Here is a 23,982-nt window from a genome sequence, read left to right as displayed (position 1 = left end):
AGGACATCATTGAACCCAGAGGAAAAAAGCTAATTAACTGTCTCAATGAAACATTCCTTCCCTTTTGGAGAGTCAACTGGGGACCCATGGACTTTGAGCCCATTGTCAAATGGTGTGTGAAAGAGATCCAAGTTCAACAATAAATATTATCAGCAATATAATAGTTTTCTGCAGCTCTCAGGGCCAAATGACCTGCATTTTAGCAAATTGATTTTGTTCATGCATTGTGTTTAGCCAAGCAATTGTTTCCCATGATATGCTTGAACCCACAGTTGCTCTGTCTATGAAATTCATGGTTGAGTTTTTCCAATTGCTGATTGCTAGTCACATTGGCTTTAATAATAGTCACGTGCTTAGTCAGTAATGGGTTTTATACACAGTGCACAATCACAACCATTCAATGTCACCCATAAACATTTAATGAATTGTCCAATACAGTTATGAGAGTTGCTTATTTGGGACACAGCTAGGGCAAGCCTTACTCGGTTAATGAGATGATGTAGCATGGCATTAAGCAAGGGGTGTTTCCATTCCCCACATTAGCTGTACATGATCTCTTATCCAAGGACACATTTATGTCATTATCATAATCTTCATCAACTTGTCAAGATAATGGAGGGTCCACTGCCTTCAGAGAAAGTCTCATGTATTTCATGGAAATTTAAATAACTAGAAAGGGTCTAGGAGCACCATATAAATTAGATCTGCATGGAGAACTGCAAAGACAGGGCTTTACAAGAGATCTTGCCTTGGAAAGGATGGAGCTTGAACTGTTTTGAGGCAGAGAAGAGAGACTAATCTTCTGAAATAAGGATTATAAATTACTGAGCAAAATTCATAAGGGAAAACTCAGGACAGAGAGCTGGAGGAAGAGCAGATGAAGATAAACTCAGAAACGATAATCAAGGTTGGAAAGAAAGGAGGAGAAACTTCAGTGCTTGTTGTCAGCAAATCCCACATATGTGTTTGTTACAGACAAGCAAGTTTGGGTTTGAGAGGGGGTTTCTTATCAGCTTTGACATTGCTTAGCAATCAAACAAGTTTATAACGACTTCACCAAGCCCTTCTGATGTGCCGCAATCTGCAGCCCTGTGTACTCTGATTTCTGGTCAGCAGACTTCATTCCATCAATGCTCCATTACATTAACCTCAGACAGCTGATAACGCCATGTCAGAATCTCAACTAATGTAACTATGAATTCATAAATCGACCTTCTGAAAAGCAAGATGTTCTCTTCTTTTAAATTATGTAAGGACTAGTAGGGAATTTCAAGTTCCTCTATTTCAACGCCCTGTTCTTTCAGGTATTCACTCATTTAACAAGTATTTATTTACCTGTTCTGTATCAGATTAGGTCCCCGTTCCCATGGCTTGATAGCAGAGCTGGGGAAGTGGGCAGTGAATAACACACTAAGTTATTTTGAGTGTGGCGTTATGAAGAAATAAGCATGGAAATACAACAGTCTTACCACAGAGGGGAGAGGGGATTAGCTATCTTAGATGAGGTGCAGGAGGATCAGTAAAAAGCATTCTTGGAGGAAGTTATATTTGTACTTGGATTTGGTAGAAGATATGGGAGCCGCATGAAGGGGAAGAGAAAACGGAAGAAGTCACAGGTGAGGAAAACAATCTATACAAAGTTCCTGAGGTGGGAACAAGAATTTGACAAAAGCAAGTGGTGAGAGAGAATGAGACTGAGAGGAACTGGGGACGTGGGCAGACCCTCTGTTGACGTGAAAGGACTCGCCCAGGGCATTGTAAACAAGGGAGCAAGGAGGGGAAGCAGGTGTTACAGGGAAGCAGCATGCAGACTGGATGGAGGATACTGGGGACTAGTAATATTTGAAGCGTGAGCCATGACATAGAGATTGCAAACTCAAATGTCTTCAAGGGCCAAGCAGGTAAAAACAAGTGGGGAAAGTCAGGTGATAGACCAACAGCGGTAATGACCCAGAGAGTGAGTGACATGCCTAATAGCATCCGGGTTCATTAAAAAATGGGTTGCAGGCAAAATAGAGCCTGTCATTAAAAAACTCTTCACAAGCAAAATAAAACACACATGAGCAGGCAAACAAAGCCTGTGGAACATCAAAGGCAATGCAGAGCTAGAGGAAAACCAGGAAGGAGGCTGGGAAGAAGATTAATCATTCAAGTAATCGCATGCAAGTCAAGGAAGAGTTATTGCTTATATTTCCATGAACTGAACAAGAAAGACTATTTTTTATTAGGAAGTAACCCAAATGCTGGAATACTAACAACAAAAACCCTAACCCTAACCCTATTTGTTACAGAACTTATGTAACCTAAAAACGGAAGTAATCATCAAATAGCCAGATATGTAAAAACAGGAATCACAGAACCATGTGGCCCATCCAAGAACTGGATTGACAAGTCCTCCGGAAGAAACACAGCCATCCTCTCCATGCTTGCATAGGTCCAGTGATGGGAAGCTCACCCCCTCGCAAGGCACTCTAAGCGTTTAGAAGTTTCTATCAATTTGACCTGCTCTTCTGTGGAACTGGTAACTGCTTCCTGGATGCCTAAGAGTTCCAGATCTGCTCTCTGGAACCATTTAAAACAGCTTCAATACCTTTCCTACCTGCTAGCCCTTCAGATATTTAGAAATGGTAACCTGTCACTGCCTTCCCTCTACGAACCACACGTGTTCTTCAGACAACACATCTTCACCTTCAGTGACTCCCCAGGTAACTGTGTCCGGACTCTGTCATCCCCATCACCTTTCTGTGAACCTTCTCCAATTTGTCACTATCCTTCTGCAAATAGCGCCTGGGGAGAACACAGCATTCCTAGCCCATTTGTAATGCAGAGCTTCTGCAGGCATCATCTTCTATTTCTGCAGCAGTGGGGATACAATTACGCTTTATGGAGCTCTGTCTCCTGCTGTCCCCATTCCACTCCCAGCCCTCCCAGGCAGCCTGTTTGCTGTGTTTCATGGAGAGATGCATAATCTGGAGCCAGTGCTCCCACCAGGATAAAGAATGCTGCCCCTCATCGCTCCATCACTCCTGATTAAGATCACTCAGTCTAATGTCCGTTACGTCTTGTACCAATAACGCCTGTGTAATGCCTCATGTTTCTCATGCTGCTTTCTAGACATTATCTTATTATGTGCTCAAACTGGAGATGTATTTTTGCACAAAGAGGAAGATGAATCTCAGAATGAGTGATTTAAAACAGAGGGAAACTTGGATATCTGACCCTTGAAAAAAGTGCTCAGTGGGGGCATCCAATAACCTGGCTTCAAATCCAGGTTCTCCATTGACCGACTGTGGCTGTTTTTGTTTTTTTGAAAAACAAAACAAAACTAATAGCATTAATAAGAAGAGAAACAGTTACTTACTAATAAATGCTTAGTATGCACCAGTCTCTGCAGTAAGCTTTTCATGCAGTCCTCAACCTTTTCAGCATCAGGGATCAATTTCATGGAAGGCTATTTTTCCACAGACTGTGGGTGGAGGGGATGGTTTCCAGATGATTCAAGCATGTTCCATTTGTCGTGCACTTTATTTCTAATCTAATGTTGCTTCTGATCTGACAGGAGGTACAGGTTTACAGTCCGGAGGCTGAGGACCCCCACAGTCACGTCATATATTACATGCAACAACATTTTGAAGAGTATGTTTTATATATATCTGCATTTTAAAGGCAAGGGGATTAAGTGACTTGTCCAATGTCACACAAGCAGTAGGTGGCATTGGAATTGGAACCTAACTCTGGCTGTCTCCAAAGTTCAATCTCTTCAAGTTTCTTAGCAAGTTTCCCTTACTGGGTACTTATAACTCACCAAGTAATGGGAGGAAAAAAAAAAACAAACTCTTTTAGCAATTACCTCTCCTGAGAAGCTTCTCCTAATAGGTAGGAGGTAGGGACACGTGTTGTGGGGCTGGAGACCCCGGGAGAGGGTGCGCACGAGAGCAAAAGCGTGAGAGGGGAGAGAAAGGCCGCGAGCCAACCTTGACCTTGGGCTCCGTGTCTCCACTAGGGCTGAAAGGTAGCCCTGCAGCTTTTGTCACAAGCACATTTGGAATACAAACAAGATTTCAAGGTGACAGTTCAGTCTAAGAAAACAGTGTTTTCAAGTACTTTTAATACCACTTTAGCAGTATTCACTTGTATATAAATCATGTGCTAATGTATTCATTAAAATAGCCTGTACTTGGCAACATTTTATTAACCTCAGTTTATGCTAATAAGATCAGTACTTGGATTTTTTCAAAATGCATCTCTTTTATAATTACTCCATAATTCTAATTTTCTTCCAACTCAAACGAAGCCCTTACTAACCCCCAAAATACATTCCACATCCAGTGAAAATGAGTTCAGTTTAAAATACTATAGGACATAGCTTTGAGAAAGTATACATTTGGGAGGAAAGCACATTCCCAAACCTAGCCATGCACCAGAATCTCCTGGGGACTTTCTTAAGCACACACAATTACTGACTCTTATGTGGCTCTGTAATATACTGGATCAGTATCTCTGGGAATAGGACCTCTTGAGAACTGAGATTTGCAGCAATTGGTCCACAGAGCAGCACTTAGGGACCAGTGATTAGACTGTATCTACCCTACACAGGTGGACTGCAGCCCTTGGAAAACACAGGATACCTAAGACAGTGAGAGATGCCCCAGACATGCTCACTTGTCACCTCAGAGAATTCAGTGACTCCAAGATAAATGATTTATAAGTCCCATTACTAACTGTTGACCTCTTGATCTTAATTTTCAGGGTTTGGGTAGCCATTTTAATACCTAGTTACTACAAATAAACCTTATAAATACATTTTAAAAAGATGCATAAAAACCCCTATAAATTGAAAAAAAAGTTTCTGACTGCTGGAAACCAGGTGGGAATCATCACAGAGGTCGAGTACCATGACAAACAATTAAAATCATAAAATGTATTTGAAACATTATTCTCAAAGGGATAGAACAGGAGTGTCAAATAAATGGCTCCTCTCTCATATTTGATACCCATGGCAGACGCATCCAGAACAGCCTCAGAACCCTTCCCAACTAAGCACCTCAGGCCCCCACTACCATCGGATCAGCTCTTATATGTGGGGAACATATGTGCCCTTTCCTAGCTAGAAGAAATAGTCACACTGAAATCATTTCTTTTTTCTTCACACCAACACATCTATTACAGACTGCACAGTTCACGTAGCACAGACAGACATGCCCAGGTTCTCATGTAGACGCGGTCCTAGGAGCAGATCTCCTGGCTCTTGCTGTTCATCTCTATACTGGGGTCACACTTATATCTTTGAAGGGAAGTAATAAGTTAACTGCTCAGTGCTTATGACACAGGGGTCACCCTCTTATTGTTGGGTGAAACACTGACTGAGGCCACCTGCCCTGGCCAGGAAGACACGTGAATGAGTCACTTGCATGGGTTACCTTACAGTAGGAGGTCCTGGTAAGGGACTTGGAACTAACAAACTACCATAAACTCGAAGAAATCAGGAAAGGTCCAAAGGAGAGAGGAGAAGCCAGTCCATATGTCTTACCAACCTTCTAGAGTCCTCCTGGCTGGAATCCATCTTGGCTGAGCCATGCGTGGGCCACCCAGAAGGACTCTTGAGTCAGAATGATTGGCCAGAGACAACCCAGAAACTAATCCCATCACCATAAAAGCCGAGGCTGCGAGTCACATGGCAGAGCAGTCCTCCTGGGTTCCCTTACCCTCCTGCTCTCCAATTAGGCGCCTCTTCCCAATAAAGTGTCTTGATTTGTTAGCATGTGTGTTTCCTTGGACAATTCATTTCTGCTTGTGAGACAAGAGCACACTCTCAGGCCCTGGAAGGGTCACCCTTCCTGCAACATTATCGTTCAAACCAACCTAGTTTCTGCTGGCCACAATTCAAAGTTCCACTCTGAATAAATGCTATTAGGAAAGACAAACTGGATTTCAAAGTGGTTTTAAAACTAAATGTAGTATTCAACTAAAAAAAAAGTCATACATCAATCTGCTTGGTTTCCATTGGTGGCACTCTAAATTATCTCCTATGGAACCTCTGGGCTATATCTCCACACAAATGTTCAGTGCCCTGGTAAATGACAGGGCAGAAATCAGAAGGACACCTGGCTTCTGCCAGATTTCATTTGAAAAAGAAAATCATGATAATTCATTTGCCTTCAGTTTCTGCAGTGGCCATTCTTGGCTTCTTGGCCTCTACGGTCTCTTTCTAAGTCTTACTGGGTAGAATATCACTGAAGACCATACCTCCAGTGTTCCCGATTCATCACATTGATTTCATTATTCTGATGGCACCAGTGATCAAACAGTAAGATCAGAGAGAGCAGACCTACCGCATCATAGATGCTGTCATTCCTGTGAAAGTCTCCAGCCTTCCTTGGAAGAATGTGGACATGAACATGCTGAAAAAGTAAAAGAAAGAATAAAATGTGATTATTTCCTCATATATTTCGAGACTTGACAGCGATGCTTTCGTGAAGTCCAATTACTCCACATTGGTTCCTGCTGGATTATTTTTCAGAGGAAGATGATTATCATCTCCAGTAATCATATCTGAAATCTGCAGAGAGGAGAGAGGCAAAAAAACAAGACAGGACAACGTGGTGGCATATACGAGAGTTTGAGTGAAATGCCAGTGTTTTAGGGGCTCTGTGGAATTACTCATAGTTGTCAGTCTCGGTTGTATTTAGCCAGTGCTTTGAAATGACAGCACGTCTTCAAAGGTGACCATGGCGACTCCGAAACTGAGAAATAAGAACTGGCTAACAGAGAACTGCATAAGCAAAGAGCAGATGAGTGAGAGTAGAAAGGACTATGAACCAAATTACAGAGCCAGGACTTCAAATAATAATCATATAATAGTAACATAAATAGTTCTCACTTATTAGGTGTTGAATTACTGTAAGAAAGCACTGTGCTTGGCTTTTGTCTCATTTAATGATCTAAATAACCCCCTACAAAGTTCTACTTTGATCTCCATTTTACAGATGAGAGCATCTATACTCAGAGAGGTCAAGGGCCCACCGGAAGTGGTAGGGTCAGCGCAGGAAGCCCACCAATCTGGTTCTTACTCCCACATTCTTTATCAGTATGTTAACACTGATGCTGTGAAGTTAATCTTTTAAACAGCCCATTTCTCTAGTATACTAAAGCACCCAGGTAATATACTTAGCAATGCTATTATGCAGAGATCATGAATCAAAGCACACTGCATATCTAATTCAATATATCCTTCAAGGCTAACTTGCCATTTGAAAGTTTTATTTTCCAAATAGCCTCTACTGTACTTCAACTGAAGTTAAACCTCATGCCTGCCCTTGAGCTATGTCCCCTCCTTTATTACAAACCAAGGGGAGGAATGCGAAAAGGAAAAGCCTAAATGTGGAGAAGCAGACAAAGAATCAGACCCAGTCTCTGATCATACCCACCCCTTCTTGATTACAGCGATCAGGCTCCAAGCCTCCCAACAGCCTCTGGAGACTGTGAGATTAAGTGTCCCTGTGGCTTTGCTGCAGGAGGAGGAGAAAATGATACGCTATTAAAGCAGAGGCAGGGAGCAAGACCGTCCAAGGTGAATGAAGCAGAGAGGAGCTTCACAACAGCCTCTGAGCACATGGTCCCCAAAGAGTCACATGTTTTTCCCAGAATATTCTCCAGTTAATGAGAAAGCCATTTATGGATTCCTTAGCACCTGGGACGAGCATATGCCTAAGTCACAAAGACAAGGTGAGCAGTGGGAGACAGGGAGAAAGAACAACAGGGGGGAAACCTATCACTGACTATCCACGGAGCCAAATTCTTAGAAAGAACCAGTGCTGGATAAGCCCACACTGAAACTGATTGACGCACACAGGCTAGTTGACTTAACAGCAAGACTGGAAAAATGCCATATTACGTGGAAATAGCCTATCCTTCATTCCATCTTTACTTCCTAAGCTTGCAGCTACCCTTTCCATCTTCTTTCCTCTTTCCTTCCTTCTCTACTTTCTTCTTGTCCTCCTTGCCTTCTTTCCTTCCTTTCTTCCATCTATCCACCCACCCACCATCTACCTTGGCCTTTCTAATAATCAGGTATTCCAGACCAGTGTTCTGCAGCCAAAGGGCCTAATACAACTTCTGGAACTTCCACTTACTAGCTTGTGTGGTCTTGCCTCATAAGTCCTGAATCTCAGTACCATTACAGATAATGGGGACTGTAACCATTTCAACCGCACAGAGTTGTTAAGGGGACCAAATCAGTAGGTAATACTCAGTACTGGAGAAGGCAATGGCACCCCACTCCAGTACTCTTGCCTGGAAAATCCCATGGACGGAGGAGCCTGGTAGGCTGCAGTCCATGGGGTCACTAAGAGTCAGACATGACTGAGCGACTTCAGTTTCACTTTTCGCTTTCATGCATTGGAGAAGGAAATGGCAACCCACTCCAGTGTTCTTGCCTGGAGAATCCCAGGGATGAGGGAGCCTGGTGGGCTGCCGTCTATGGGGTCACACAGAGTCGGACATGACTGAAGTGACTTAGCAGCAGCAGCAGTGATACTCAACACACATAACTGAAGTAGTATTACTCTTATTTTTTGGTTATGTTTATTATTTTTCTAACTGGCAGATAGAGTAGAAGTCACATTCAGGGGTTGGTTCCCATACCAGAAGGGAATATACTTATGAAGCTTCTTGAATAGAATATTAAAGTTATCCTGTTGCTAAAGCTTATTTCTGTTGCTATGACTAGTGGTTTTCAAATCTGAGCATGCATCTGCGGCTTGGTGAAACACGGATCACTAGACCCTTAAATTTTGCATTTCTAACAAACTCCCAGTGATATCAATGTTGCTGGTCCAGGGCCATACCTTGAGAACCACTGGTTCAGATGATCCATGTGGTTCTTGACCTCCTCTCCTGAAAACATGCTAACATGGGCACTCACTCTAACATGAGTCACTCACTACTTTGCCTGCCCTATTGCATTCTGGGAGTCATATTCCTGAATGCTTGCATGACTTCCCTCTCACTGGTCACCCTCTGTGCCTTGTCCTTAGGAATATGCCCATCTTCATTCACCAAGGACATATAGGTAGTTGTGAACTTACATTAGGGAAACTTCCTGGGTCCAGGCCCACTCCACACCTCTGTTCCTTTACCTTGCTGTCCTGGGTTTAGTGTTCAGGGCTATCTCTATAGGCTCAGTTACCACCCAGTCTTGGAATGCCACTCTTGATGACTGGTAACCACTTTAAATTCACCGTGACATTGATGAAAGCAAACAGCTCACCATACAGGTGATTTCCCCCAAGGGCATAGATCTCAACCCAGCCTGATGGCTTGACTTAAATTTTTAAGTGACAGATTGATCACAAGATCCTGACAACCCACTCAACTTCTCAGAAAAGGGAAGTGATGATAAAGCCACCTCAAAACCTTGCTGTTGTGAAGGAACACCATTGCCATCGCCTTCCAATAGAATGGCCTTCTGATAAAGCCCCCACAAGCAGCACATACAGGGATAATTTGACCTAATTTGTTCTTAGTGAATTCATGTTGAGCTTTGGTGATCACAACTGACTTTTCTAAATGCTAATAAAACCTCTAATTAAATGTTGCAGTATAGGAGTATTTTTAAAAATCTATGATGCACTACATACCAAAAAATTTTTCATGGTCAACTACAATTTCACAATGCTCACTAGTACACTGTCACAGAAGATGCACCCAAAAGACACACGGTTAAATCTGTTCAATTAGCAATCCAGAAGCTTAATCAATTATGTAGATCTCTGTTCTTTATTCAGATAACATCTGTCTACATTTTTTAATAGATTTATTCGTGCAAAAAATATTTAGAACCAGGTGGTATTCTAGAAACCAGGGATATAGTAATAAACACAACAAAGTCACTGCCTCCTTAGAACTATACTGCAATGGGTGATGCAGAAAATAAACAAGCAAATAAATATACAACTTAATTTCAGGGGGGTATAAATGTCATGCAAAAAATGTAGTGTGCAGAGCTACAGAACTGGAACACTTCAGCATCTGAAGTCTGGAAAGAGAAGTTGTAGGACTAAGACTAAGGATACAGCAAAGAATGAGGCCAATCAAGAGAGGGTAAGTTCCAAAATTGATGAAAGGAGGAGTTTCATGGAGAGTATAATCAACAGAGTCAGCACTGTTGAAAGCCTATGTTGATTTCGATGAAACTGGTAAAATAAAAACTTAACTAAAAAGCACATAAGATGTTCAATATCATCAGCCATTAGTGAAATGAAAATAAAACCACACTGAGATATCACTTAGCAGTCAACAGCATGGCAATACAAAAAAAAAGAGAAAATAACAAGTGTGTATGAGAATGTGGACAATTAGAACATTCATAGGCTGTTTTGGGGACTGTAAAATGACGCCACTGTTTTGGAAAATAGTTTGGCACGTCCTCAAAAAGTTAACTTGGGCAAATTCCAGGAATAGTGAAGGACAGCTAAGCCTGGCATGTTGAAGTCTGTGAGGTCACAAAGAGTAGGACACGACTTGGTGAATGAACAACAACAAAAAGTTAAACATAGAGTGACCATATGATTTAGGATTCTACTCCTAAGTACCCACCCCAAAGATGTGAAAACATGTCCACAGAAAAACTTGTACATGAATATTTATAGTAGTATTATTCATAATAGCCAAACAGGGAAAAGAACCCAAGCGTCCAGCAAGTAGTGAATGTATAAACGAAATGTGGTATAGCCAGATAGTGGAATATGATTTGGCCATAAACAGTAATGAAGTACTGCTACAGGAAAGAATTCACTAAGTGAGTTATGCTAGTGAAAGACGTCAGACACAAAAGGCCAGATAGTGTATCATTGTGTTTATATGAAATGTCCAAAACAGGCAAATTTGCAGAGAGAGAGAAAAAATTAGCAGCTGTCAGGGGGAATGGGGAGGGACTGCTAATAGACATGTCGTTTGTTTTGGGGAGGATGAGTATGTTCTGAAATTATATAGTCGTGATGGTTGCGCAACTTTGTGAACATACTAGAAAAACACGAAACTGTATAAAGAGAGTGCATTTTATGGTATGTGAATTTTATTCCCATTAAGTTGTTATTTAAAAAACTGAAGTGGGTTTAAGAGAGAGTAGAAGGTGAAGAAAAGGAGATAAATAAGCATGGATGACTTTTCTAAGGAAAAGGAGTTTTGCAAAGAAATCAGTGGCAGTGGATGTAGAGGAGGAAAGAAATACAGGTTTAAGTTTCCTGAATCTTTAAGTCTCTACAATTATTATTATCCTCAGTAGTAGTAATTTTTTTGTTAATATTTATTGAAAGATCACTACATACCAGTCCCTGGGTTGATTCACATCATTACTTCAATTAATCCTTACAATGCTACCCAGAAGTTGTTAATAAATGCATCACCTTTCCCAAGAGACAAAGTAGACCAAAGGGGTTAAGCAAGAAGGTCACACCCCTGCAGGGAGTGACCAGTAGCTGATATCTGACTCTGAGTCTGTCATCAGAGGCCAGAACATTTGCTCTTACCACAAGTGACACCTTATCTCAGGAGGCCACCCTCTCTCCTGATTCCAAATATAAGGACCCCTCTTCAACATGGGCTCTCGATGCTTCTGCCAACTCTGTGACTTCTCAGTTATGTCTTTGATCACATCGCTAAGTTCTCTCAGACTTGCATCCCCTGGGGGACGGAACCTACCTTTGCCCTGAGACTTCAGATCACTTAAAGCAAGGATGCTACATCTTAAATTCCACTTCCACCTTACATCTTCCTAGTTCAAAGCCATGTCAGGTATAATATAGATTAGCCAAGTTGGTCAATATCAAGTCTTCTGCCCCTAATCTATTAACTGTATATAGTTTGCACCACGCAGTAGACTCACCCTTTCCTGGCTCATCTGCTTGAGAAAAATTTAACTTTAAAAGCCCTTTTTGTTATCTTTTCCTCCAAATGTAGGCTCTCCCTGATCATTAATACCTTAATGACATTTTTATAGGTCCTGCCTCTTTCGTACAACCTGTGTGTCTCCTTCCATGCTTTTTTTTTTAATTTTTTTTAAATTTTATTTTATTTTTAAACTTTACAATATTGTATTGGTTTTGCCAAACATCAAAATGAATCCACCACAGGTATACATGTGTTCCCCATCCTGAACCCCCCTCCCTTCTCCCTCCCCATACCATCCCTCTGGGTCGTCCCAGTGCACCAGCCCCAAGCATCCAGCATCGTGCATCGAACCTGGACTGGTGACTTGTTTCATATATGATATTATACACATTTCAATGCCATTCTCCTAAATCTTCCCACCCTCTCCCTCTCCCACTCTTATAGAAGAGTCCATAAGACTGTTTTATACATCAGTGTCTCTTTTGCTGTCTCGTATACAGGTTATTGTTACCATCTTTCTAAATTCCATGCTTTTGAATGAATTTAGTTTACCCCATACTCACCTGAGGATGGTTAGTATAGTCACATGGATGTTTTTTGTCCTTTTCAGAATACATTCTAATTTGGTTATAAAGGATAAAATCATGGTGGGGGAAAGGGCAGGCAAGACTAGAGACAGAGAGATACCCTCCTTCATAACTGGAGACCAGCAATCTCCACCAATTGCCCCAGTGTGAACACCTCACCCTCAGATCAATGAATAATCACAGAAGGGCAAGTCTGATTCTAAAGAATCAAAGCAAAAACTGCTGTGGGAGGCCGACTGTGGGCCCTTCAGTATCTTAACCCCAGGGCTGGTGAATATACTAAGTTGTATAGCAAAGGAGAATTATGGATGCAGAAGGATTAGCATTGCAACCAATGCTAAACCAAGGTAGAGTATGAATGACCCTGAAATATCCATCTGTACCCCATGTAATGAACAAAGTCTAGGAGACGGCAGAGGACAGGGGAGCATAGCAGGCTACCTTCCCTGGGGTTACAAAGAGTCGGAAATGACTTAGCAACTGAACAACAACCCACTGTAATCACAGGGGTCCTTAAAATTGGAAGAAGGTGAACATCACCAAAATTTAAAACTTTGTGCTTCAAAGGATACAGTTAAGAAAGTGAAAAGGTAAACCATGGAACGAGAGAAAAAAAATTCTGCAAATCATCCATCTGATAAGAGACCTTTATCTACAACTTGTACATAACTGTTCCAACTCAGGAGTAAAGACACAAATCCCAACTATAAAGAATGAGCAAAGGAGGCATTTCTCCAAAGAAGATGCATAAAAATGGTCAATAAGCAGAGGACCAGAATGGGAAGGCTATCCCTTCAAAACTGCCTTCCTCCCTTCTCCCTTGTTTCCCCCCTTAGAGGGGGGAAAGAGGCAGATAAGACTGCTTAAAACCAGCAGAAATCAGGTTTCCCAACATGAAACATACTATTGGTTAAGGGTGATACAGTTTGTTGTCCAAAAGGGAACTTCTGAGACTGAAAGGGGCACTGTTCATCACTGCATTGGCCTGTTTATAGCTACAGATGGGCCCCGATTTTCGATGGTTCTACTTACAATTCTCTAACTTTACGATGGTGTGAGTACAATAAGCATTCAGTAGAAACCACACTTTGATCTTTTCCTGGGCTAGCAGTCATTGTGTGGTTCCATATTCTCTCGTGACGCTGGGCAGTGGCATTCCCCACAGCAGCCACTCGATCACAAGGGGAAACCATCTGTACTAGACAGCCATTCTGGTTTTCACTCTCAGTATAGTATTCAATAAGATCCATGAGCTATTTCACACTTTGTTATAAAATAGGCTTTATGTTAGATGATTCTTCCCAACTGCAGTTGAATGTAAGTGTTCTGAGCATATTTAAGGTAGGCTGACTAAGCTATGATATTCTGTAAGGGTGTATTAAATGTATTTTCACTTTAATGATATTTTCAACTTACAATGGGTTTATTGGGGTGTAACCGTGTCATAAATCAAACAAGATATGTACAGGTCTAAAGTCCATGGGGTTGCTGAGAGTCGGACACGACTAAATGACTTCACTTTCACTTTTCCCTTTCATGCATTGGAGAAGGAAATGGCAACCCACTCCAGTGTTCTTGCCTGGAGAATCCCAGGGACGGGGGAGCCTGGTGGGCTGCTGTCTATGGGGTTGCACAGAGTCGGACACTACTGATGTGACTTAGCAGCAGCAGCAAAGTCAGACTTCTTCAAATAAACCAGGGAATACACTCACCCAGATATTAGTTGCTTACGTGGGAAGAATAAGAGCATAAATAAATTGGGATTTGATATCCTCTCAACCTGGCTTAGGGGCTTCCCAGGTGGTGCTAGTGGTAAAGAACCCACTTGCAATGCAGGAGACCCAGGTTCGATCCCTGGATCTAGAAGATTCCCTGGAGAAGGGAGTGACTACCTACTCCAATATTCGTCCCTGGGAATCCCATGGACAGAAGAGTCTGGCAGGCTACAGTCCACAGGGTTGTAGAGTCAGACACAACCGAGAGACTAAGCACTAAGATGCATGCTACTGGGCTTAGAATCGAGACCCACCACCACGACCAGTTTGGTGACCTTTGACAATGTACTTGCTCTCTGTAAGCCTTACTTTCCTCATCTAGTACAAGGGAGACAGTAGGAGTTCCTACATCTTAGTATTTTGGTGAGGATATGGTAATGCATATACAGAACTCTGCACAGTTGCTCATTCAGAAAAGTGGGTAATGCATTTATTTTCTGTGCTACTGTCAGTGAGGAAGAAAACTTTCTTCCACCCTTCTAGGTTCTTCTGACTGGTCTAAGAATTAACTGGACATAAGACACATAGATCAATAGAAGAAAATTAAATGTACTATTGTACCTATGGGAACCCCAGATATACGAGAGGCTCAGCAACAGAAAAGTAAAATGAGGTACATGTGCTATCATGAGCTAAGGAATGGGATCAAGAATTTCAAGGACAGGAGGGTCATCCACAGGACAATAAGAAGAAGAGCAAAGTTTGCTAATTAGATGTCTTCCTTGCCGTCTAGAACGGGTATTTAGATAAAATTTATCTCTGGTAATAACTCTTTTTCTGGGAAAAGTCCCCAAATGAAATTCTTCTAGGTAATTAAAGGAGGGGAAGTGGTCTCTCTTGAGCCCATGAGGTCTCCACTGCCTTTATATCAAAATAATCCACTTGCCTAAGTGCACATCTTGGGGAGATCTGTGCTGAATGCTTACATTACGTAGATTATACACTTAAGCCTCTAGAACAGGAGAAAATACACTTGGGACTTCTTTTTGAGACAGTAAGTGGTTCTATTTGATGAAAAGAGGATGTTCTGCCCTTTGGAAGTCATGGAGAGGTAGGAGTAAGACGCCAAGAATCTATAGTAATTTGAGACTTAGAATCTCCTGGAGGAAGCCAGAGGAGTGAAAAAAACTAGAGGCAAGATAATAGGGAGGGCGCCTGTGTTAATGCGTCATGCCCAGATGCTTCTCTTCACATGGCAGTAACTCGTCCACCACTCTTCCCTTTAATTCACTTAGGAAAGGAAAACGGGAGAAGCCACTTGAAATGTAATTGTCTCTCACTGGTCCTGTTTGAGGCTATTATGCAAAGAGTAGGGAGATTTCTCATTTTGTTCTGTTTACTGGAGTAGGGTTAAAAAAAATAAAAGGAGGAGGACCAGTCCTTTCAGCACCTGCTTTCTTAATTGTCAGTGATTTCCTTGCTCCCCAAAGTGAGTGGTTTTTAAACAAAGCAGATACATTCTCATAAGTGACATCGCCATCTTATAAACATATTGTTACAGCAGGAGAGGGGATGGAACCATGACAACAGGTCCCATTTCCTGCTCAAGGTCAGTGGCCCACATGTCACTCACCTTTTCTTTTTCTTCTCACCTGCAATCAGTGCTTCTTTGGCTTTACAAAGACAAATGATAGAAAAGCTGTTTTCTTCCCTTATGTCCTGTTTTGAACTTGTGAGCAGTGGGTAAGGAAGTTGATCTACTTTTTATCTGTCCTATTTGTTCTACATTTCAGAGGAGGAAAGTCTTAAAGAAAACAAACTTCTCCTGGGATTACCCACTGCCTATTGCAACATCTCCAGTGATCCAGCTCTTCGTGATAAAGATAAAGCTAGTCTTGCTTGCAGTGTGGAAGATGGGGGAAATTGGTGAAATAGATGCACTACACTAGCTCATGTTTGTTCAGTTCTCTGGGCTTCCCTTCTCGTGGAGGAGGAATTGAAGAAGAGCCTGCCAATTATTTCCACCTCATGAGCTTAAAAGCTAAAGGAAAAGTCACATACCCACATTTTCAGAATTCAGTGACCCTCTCTACAGCATCAGATTTCATCAGCTTGCTTTTATTTGACTTGAAAAAACCTTAATTTGTAAAAAAAAAAAAAAAAAAAATTGAAATTTAAAGTTATCTGGTCAGGAGAAGCTCCTTAAAACTCTCATTGTGGTTTGGAGCCATGCATCATCAAAGGTGGGATGCTCAGATGATGTGCTGCTCCCGTACATCATTGGAGTGCCATCCCTCTCATGATATATTATTACAACTCACAATTGGAACACCGCCAGTGATGTATGGCTGAAAAACACAATCGTTAAGCCACGAGACTCCACAGGGTCTCAACAAACTCAGGGTTTTATTTTTATTTTTTTGGAAACTGGATTTGTTCTTTATCTTTTACTTTTTCTTCAAATTTCTAAGCTTGACTGGGACAACTGGGGCACCTGGAACACCCTGCGTTTCCTGCATTTCATGACAGGTACAGCAACTGCATATGCTACAGGAAGGAGCCTGCCAGCACAACCAGAGACCATCACGTGCCCACGCCTTTTGACAGACGACTATTTCTACCCCTGAGTTGACAGTGTCAAGGTATCCGCAAGGCCCTTGAGCGAAGCACTTCCAGGGACATTTATTTTGGAACTAAGGAGCTGGTAGTGTTTTCATGCTGACCTTAAGCTTATCAGTAGAAGGTGAGGCCTCCCCCAACCGAGTAAGGAAGAATCCAGCCAGGAAGAAAACACAAGCTTTGGGGCTGGTGATGTCCTGGAATGGAATCTTCTTAGCAAAAGTCCCTGCAGAACCAAGCCTTCTGATTGAGAGAAGAAGTAGGTTGCCTAAAATATTTTCAAAGCTACTTCTGTATAATATAGTAATAATAAAATTTACTGAATCTTTGGAATATGCCAGCATTAGTCTATATACTTTATCAATATATTTCATATAATCCACAATAACCTTATGCATTTTCTTCCCTGGTGGCTCAGACGGTGAAGAATCAGCCTGCCAATGCAGGAGACCCAAGTTCAATCCCTGGGTTGGGAAGATCCCCTGGAGGAGGAAATGGCTACCCACTCCAGTATTCTTGCTCAGGAAGTCCCATGGACTGTAGCCCACCAGGCTCCTCTCTCCATGGGGTTGCAAAGAGTTGGACATGACCAAAGCGACTCAGTACACACACACAACATTATGCATTGGAATACTGGTTTTATCTCCACTTGAAAGATGAGGCAAAATGGAGGGAGATATAGATCAAGAAATGGAAGCCTTGGGAGGGAGAGTGGATAGATTTTCTCAACTCCAAAGTCCAAGTACAACATTTCCTGTTGGCACTGTGGTATAGTAACACACAACCCAACAGAAGGCATCACCCTGCCACCCCAAATACTACTCATCTCAGGCTAATGAGCACGAATGTGAGGAGGTCCATGAGAGACTAGTTCTCTTACAACTTGAGGTCAAGCCTGTAAAACATTCCATATTATCTTCTGTCTCACGACTGATTTTCAAAGTGGCATAATAGCTTCAAATTCGTAAAACTATTTAACAAAAAGAAAGTAGAACTTGTAATTATCACTCTTAAAAAAGTTGACCAACTCACCCAAGATCAGCAAAACCATGATATTCTTCAAATCAGGTCATTTCTACAACATTAGATTATGCTCCTGCAACAAGACAGGTGGAATCCAGGTAGACCCTTCTGGGGTAAGAATCTTCCTGTTGACCCACACTATTCTTGCCTGAAGAATTTCACGGACAGAGGAGCCTGGCGGGCTACAGTTCATGGGGTTGCTAGGAGTCAGACATGACTGAAAGCGACTTAGCACAAACTCACATTGACATACACAGGCAGGAGGTCAGAGGTTCTCTGTGAAACTGATTCTGTTTGCTGTCTTGCAGGGAAAGCACCTTAATGAGGTTTCCAGCAAAACAACTTTCAAGAGATACAAGAGTATTTCAGGATTTGTCATCCTTGTGTTTTGTGAGCTACCGTTGTAGCTGTTGCATTTCCATATTCTTGGTAGAAAAAATTAGAAATTGGTCTTCCCTCCATGTGGAGCTCCTTTCTCTCCTATCTTCCTCTTGCTTTTTAAGGGCCAGTTCAGATGCCACCTCTTCTGTGTGACGTTCAGACTCTCCAGGGCTCCTGTGAGTCTTTGTATCAATCTCAGTAACTGCTTTCAGTACAAAATATCCAGAACTATAGTTCTCTCTGTTTCATTAGGCTGGACCTCTAGGTGAGTCTTTACCATATTTTCCTTCTGATTATTTATTTTCCTCTCCTCCCAGATTCCTAGCTTTGAGAATACATTATGTAATTGTTGGAAGGATAAGGAGATGAGCAGATGGATGGACAAATGAATGGATGGATGCATGGATGGATGGACAGATAGGTGGGTGGAGAGATGACTATATTCTTAATCTGTTCACTTCCTTTAAAAGAAAGAAAGGAGAGGGGGAAAAAAAGTAACCTCATACACTCAGATCCTCTTCACCACGCTGGTCTTCTTCCTCTGCTTAGGAGTTCCTGCACATGTAAGACCATGGTCTATGCAGAGCCATTCTGACTGCATGGCACATGCCTTTCTTCCCCATGGAAAAGTTTCTTTTTATCAAAATGTAAGTTTGAAGACCTTATCTTCCCAACTTCCTTTTAAAAAACTGCTCAAATATGCTTGAGTGTCTGAAGCAAATAGCTTATCCTGAAAACAATCAGGACCCAGCTGACTGTCAAGAGGACAGATTCTTTGTTCAGCATTAACTGTGATAAGAGTCATTGTGACTCCCTCAAGAGAGAAGCAGAAACCCACCCTTTCTTTGGATACCTTCTGACCTTCACAAATTAATTCTAGGATGCATTATTCGCCAGCAAGCATACCTAGAATACGTACTTTCTATTTCCACACCGTATCAGACCATTAATCTGCAGAGCTGTTCCCTCTGGGTGCCTTTCTGTCAGGTACACAATAAAGGATTTGGATGCAAATGAAAGAGTGATGGCATTTTTCCTTGTCTTACTCATTTCATGACAAATGCACGTTGCTTTAGTGTTTGCTGTACACATAATTACAGTTCTTTAATTTATGTTTCAATAAAATGTATAATAATAAACGTTTACTGCTCCATGAATAAACATTCAAATGAAGCCTCTAATGGAGGTTACATGTTTTGAAGCAGTTCTGTGGCTCTCCAGAATCTCGCCCTCTACTTAATGAGCATCATTTCCATAATCTGTGCATTATTGCTTAAGCCTCCCTTTAGGAATATTTTACAAAGCCAAAATTTTTATGAAATATTATCCATCCAAAGGGGGGAAAATGTGAAGGGGATTAGCAACTTGTCCTGTTAAAGGGACAGGACAAGCTTTCATGTCCCTCCAGAGATACTGACACGGTAATTACGGAGATGGTGCTTCCTCATTATCTCACTAGGCAAGTGTATCACTGGTATAGTTTTTGCCTTTAATATTTGGTTTAAATAAAAGGAATGAGAAATTCAGAAAGGTCAGTCATGAAGGGCAAGCTTTTGCTAATTCCTTTTCTACTGCTAAGAAAGGGACCAGGAAGTAGATCTGTAAATTGAGGGAAGGCTAGGATACCATTCAGTGACTGCAACCATGAAATGAAAAGATCCTTGCTCCTTGGAAGAAAAACTATGACAAACCTAGACAGCCTATTAAAAAGCAGAGATGTTGCTTTGCTGACAAAGGTCCATATGTCAAACCTATGGTTTTTACAGTATTCATGTACGGATGCGACAGTTGGACCATAAAGAGGCTGGGCACCAAAGAACCAATGCTTTCAAATTGTGGTGCTGTCGAAGACTCTTGAGAGTTCCTTGGATGGCAAGGATCAAACCAGTCAAACTTACAAGAAATCTACCCTGAATACTCATTGGAAGGACTGATGCTGAAGCTGAAGCTCCAATAATTTTGCCACCTGATGCGAAGAGCTGACTCATTGGAAGAGACCCTGATGCTGAGAAAGATTGAGGGCAGGAGGAGAAGGGGGCAACAGAGGATGAGATGGTTGGATGGCATCACCGACTCAGTGGACATGAGTTTGAGCAAATTTCGGGAGATAGTAAAGGACAGGGAAACCTGGCATGCTGCAGTTCATGGGGTCACTAAGGGTCAGACATGACTTAGTGACTGAACAACAACAATAACAGGACACTATAGACTGGACATTTCTGAAAATGGAAACAGACACAGGACTTGAATATCAAATGGTCACGCTGATGTAACTGAATCCAGACAAGATCACAGGTTGGGCTTCAAGTTGATGGTGTCACACATTACTATCAGTGTGAGTTATTATTTAGGAAAATGACAATACAATTTAATGGTATTATCATTTCAAGTGGTTAAAAACTCAAATGATTTTTGTAAACTGTTCTTAAAAGCAGGTACTTTAAAAAATCACCAAAGCGTAATGATGGATCTATTTATTGGTTCTTTGTCCAAAAGTTAAGACTGGATTGTTTAGGAGAAAAAAAGTTACCAGGAAAAATCAAGAAACAAAGATCCTTGGCAGTGTGCTGAGATCCAGATACTGGTCCTCTCCTGAGAGGTGATGAAATGTGTTAAAGCAAAAACTGTCACGTCAGGACCTGCTTTGGCAGGTCAGGACAATTTATTTAAACTTAGGAGACATTCATTTACACACTTCGAATAACTTTTGAATAACTATTGCTGGACCTGCATGCTACATCATAAGACTGTGTTGTTATTTGCAGTAGGAACTACAGCAAGAAACTAAAAGTTCCTAAAAGGAGATGTACCCTCTCCTAAGATTTTATCATTTGCTCTAAGCTCCTTTGCTGTATGCTCTTTTCACTGTTACTGCAAAATTTTTCCAATGAACATTATCTTTCCTTCACAGGAGTTGAATTCAAGCTTTCCACCACTTCAATACGGCTATTTTCACATAAGACTTCAACGAAATAAGACATTCGGCATAAATAGAATTTAGCGTGATCCAAATTTTATCATATTTCTCCCTTGGATTGCTTTTTTTGTTATTCACATCCTGCTTTTCTCTTGATCCATATGCTGTCTTATTCTCTAATGCTCCTGAATTAGAAAGAATTAGGCAGAACCATCTTTTAGAGCATGACATTTTCCTCCTCACTCAAGTGAGCAGGTATTTATTTCGGAGTCATGCTTTAGAAGTGACATCCTCTTTGAGGATGGAGTAAATCTCAGCCTACAGAACTGCTAAGTGGAGCTGCTACTTCTTGAAAGGGTTCTACCCAGATATGCTACAGAGAGCATTAGCTTCATAAATGAGATTCTTTTCAAAGTAGTCATTGTAAAATATACCAGGAAAACCGCCCCCACCCAACTCCCTGCAACCCATGAGCATGGACTTGATAGCTCAAGACAGGATGAATGACTCCGATTAGGCCAATGATCCCTAGTTTTATAGGGCCCTCCTAAATCACATCTCAGTTTGGGTTTAGAAGGAACGCTGCTGGGAGCATCCAGAGGGCTGCATATCATCTCAGCCTGGCTCCCACACATGGAGCCAGGGAGATTTGTGGGACCCTGTCTGGTAGCTCAGAGGCACAGCGATGATACTACCAAAGCAATAATAATAAAAAAGGAAATAGACAGTGGGGAAGCCCTGGAACCATCCCTCATTTTTCTCCTAATATACTTTACTGTTCAATGAGACAGAATGATTCCACAGACAGAGCCCAGAAATTAGATAATATGAGACATTGATAATGTTTCTTTTTCTGAATGATTTCGGTAACCGAGGCCTGGGATTTCTGTTGACTAAACTTCTTTATTCTTTCATCCAGAATGGAACAGTTGCTAACTTCAGTCTCCCTGGTTCACCATTCATGGAAGACACGCTGCGTCATGTCCGAATTCTCCTTGAAACAGTCTGAATCCTCCTTTACAGAAGGAATTGCAGTAGAATTTTAATAACATCTTAAATTTGCTGGGACTCTGGCCACAGACCCAGGATTTATAGTGATGGAGACTTTTTAAGGAACATTTAGCATAAATGCTCCCTCATGGCACAGGTCAGGATTGCCTGTGTAGGAGGTGAGGTCAGAGGAAGCATTTATGATGACTTTCCTGTGCCTCTTAACCTTTGGAATTAATTTTTGGTCAAGAGGACCATCCAATGGCTGACTGTGTATTACTGTACAAAAACATTTCTTTGCATTGGTTTAGGACACTGTCTGGCCCTGGTTACTGCCCACATTGGCTTAATTCATGAAGGTGATTAACCAACAATCCATCTCTTAAAATGAGTTGCATGAGCAGGCCATGCCAGGCTCAAGGATGTGAAAGTTGGGGGTCATATTCTAAGGAACATCATACATATGCCATCAAGAAGTCTAGACAGAGAGCATCACAGGTTACACTGAATGAGTGAGAAGCCCCACATACAGTGCAGGTTGTCAAGTGCTGACAATGGACACACAGCCACCAAGTCTAGAGCACAGCAGGCGTAGAATTCACTTTAAACCAAGTGATGAGGGATGTAAAGCCTATGACAGGTCCCAAATCCTGTTTCACGGGATCACAATATAGAGATTCTGCAGCTAGACCACCTGAGCTCAACGCCTGGTCCCAGTTATTACAAGCTGTGGGATGTCACCCATCTCAGAACCTCAGATTTGTCTTCTATAAGATGAACCTGCCCCATGGGGTGGCTGAGAGGACTGAATGGTTAGTACTGCAAAGGGCTTAGACTCATCTCATGTTGGCGCTGAGTCAGCATCAAGCTCAGCGTCTGCAGTTATCACTGCTGCTGCCGCTGCAGCCCCCACCTCTAATACAGCTGCCTTATCACCAAAAACGCTAAATTTTAAAATAAAATTTTAAATAAATACTCAAGAAACAAGTCATCTTCCAACTTTCTTTTAAGGAGTTCAACCCATTATTTAAAAAATGTATTCACTCGAATCCTAACCTGTAAGGCAAACAGAAGTATCCCTAGAAACACATTCGAGACCCCTGCATACACATATCCTGGCCCCTAGAAGCCCTGGGGCTCCCATAAAGCACCATGTGGAAACCTTTGCTTTCAACCCCCTGGGGAAGGAGACTGAATGCAGAGACCTGGGCGCCCCTCCCTTAGGGATACAAAGCCTCAGGCAGTGGAGCTTGATGGTTAAGACGACCAAGTTCCAAGGTCACATGACCTAGGATGACATTCCCACTCCCACTCTCACTGTCTGAGTGACACAGGGGGATAGTTTGATACCTGTAAGCCTTGGGTTCCACACACATAAAATGCAGATAATAATGTGCCTTCTTCAAAGCGCTGTGGAGAGGATGAGATAACGCATAAACAGCCCTCAGCACAGCTCCTGTGGCCATAAGGAAATGCACAGCCAATCTGAGTGGCTTTCCTGGTTATTGTCACTTACATCTCTGTTCCACTCTTACCTCCTGCTGTAAGCTTGTGTGCCCCTAAAATTCACATGCTGAAACCCTAACCCTTCATGTAACCGTATTGGGAAGTAGAGCCTTCGAGAGGTAATTAGGTCAGGAGAGTGGAGCCCTCGTGAATAGGATCAGGGATCTTATAAAAGACACAAGCAAGTTTGTCCCCACATGTAAGGACACAAGAAGGGTGTCATCTGCACACCAGGAAGCAGGCTCGCACCCAACACCAGCTTTGTGGGGGCCTCTATCATAGACTTCCCAGCCTCCACAACCTTGGAACACGCTGTTGTTTAACACACCCAGCCAGCCAATGGTGTCCTGTTACA

General features: G+C 42.0%; 1 protein-coding gene across 2 annotated transcripts in view; it reads right to left on the bottom strand.

Moving 5' to 3' along the window:
• The window catches only part of FHIT (fragile histidine triad diadenosine triphosphatase), a 309,627-nt gene that overhangs the window by 214,888 nt on the left and 70,757 nt on the right, over positions 1 to 23,982 (bottom strand). For both annotated transcript variants that reach the window (XM_055556940.1, XM_055556939.1), the window contains exon 3: positions 6,333 to 6,401. In XM_055556940.1, coding sequence (XP_055412915.1) covers positions 6,333 to 6,401 — 69 coding nt within the window. The remainder of the gene's footprint in view (positions 1 to 6,332; positions 6,402 to 23,982) is intronic.

The sequence above is a fragment of the Bubalus kerabau genome, chromosome 20, assembly GCF_029407905.1.
Source record: "Bubalus kerabau isolate K-KA32 ecotype Philippines breed swamp buffalo chromosome 20, PCC_UOA_SB_1v2, whole genome shotgun sequence".
Classification (NCBI taxonomy): domain Eukaryota; kingdom Metazoa; phylum Chordata; class Mammalia; order Artiodactyla; family Bovidae; genus Bubalus; species Bubalus kerabau.
This window is presented reverse-complemented; position numbering and strand designations above follow the sequence as displayed.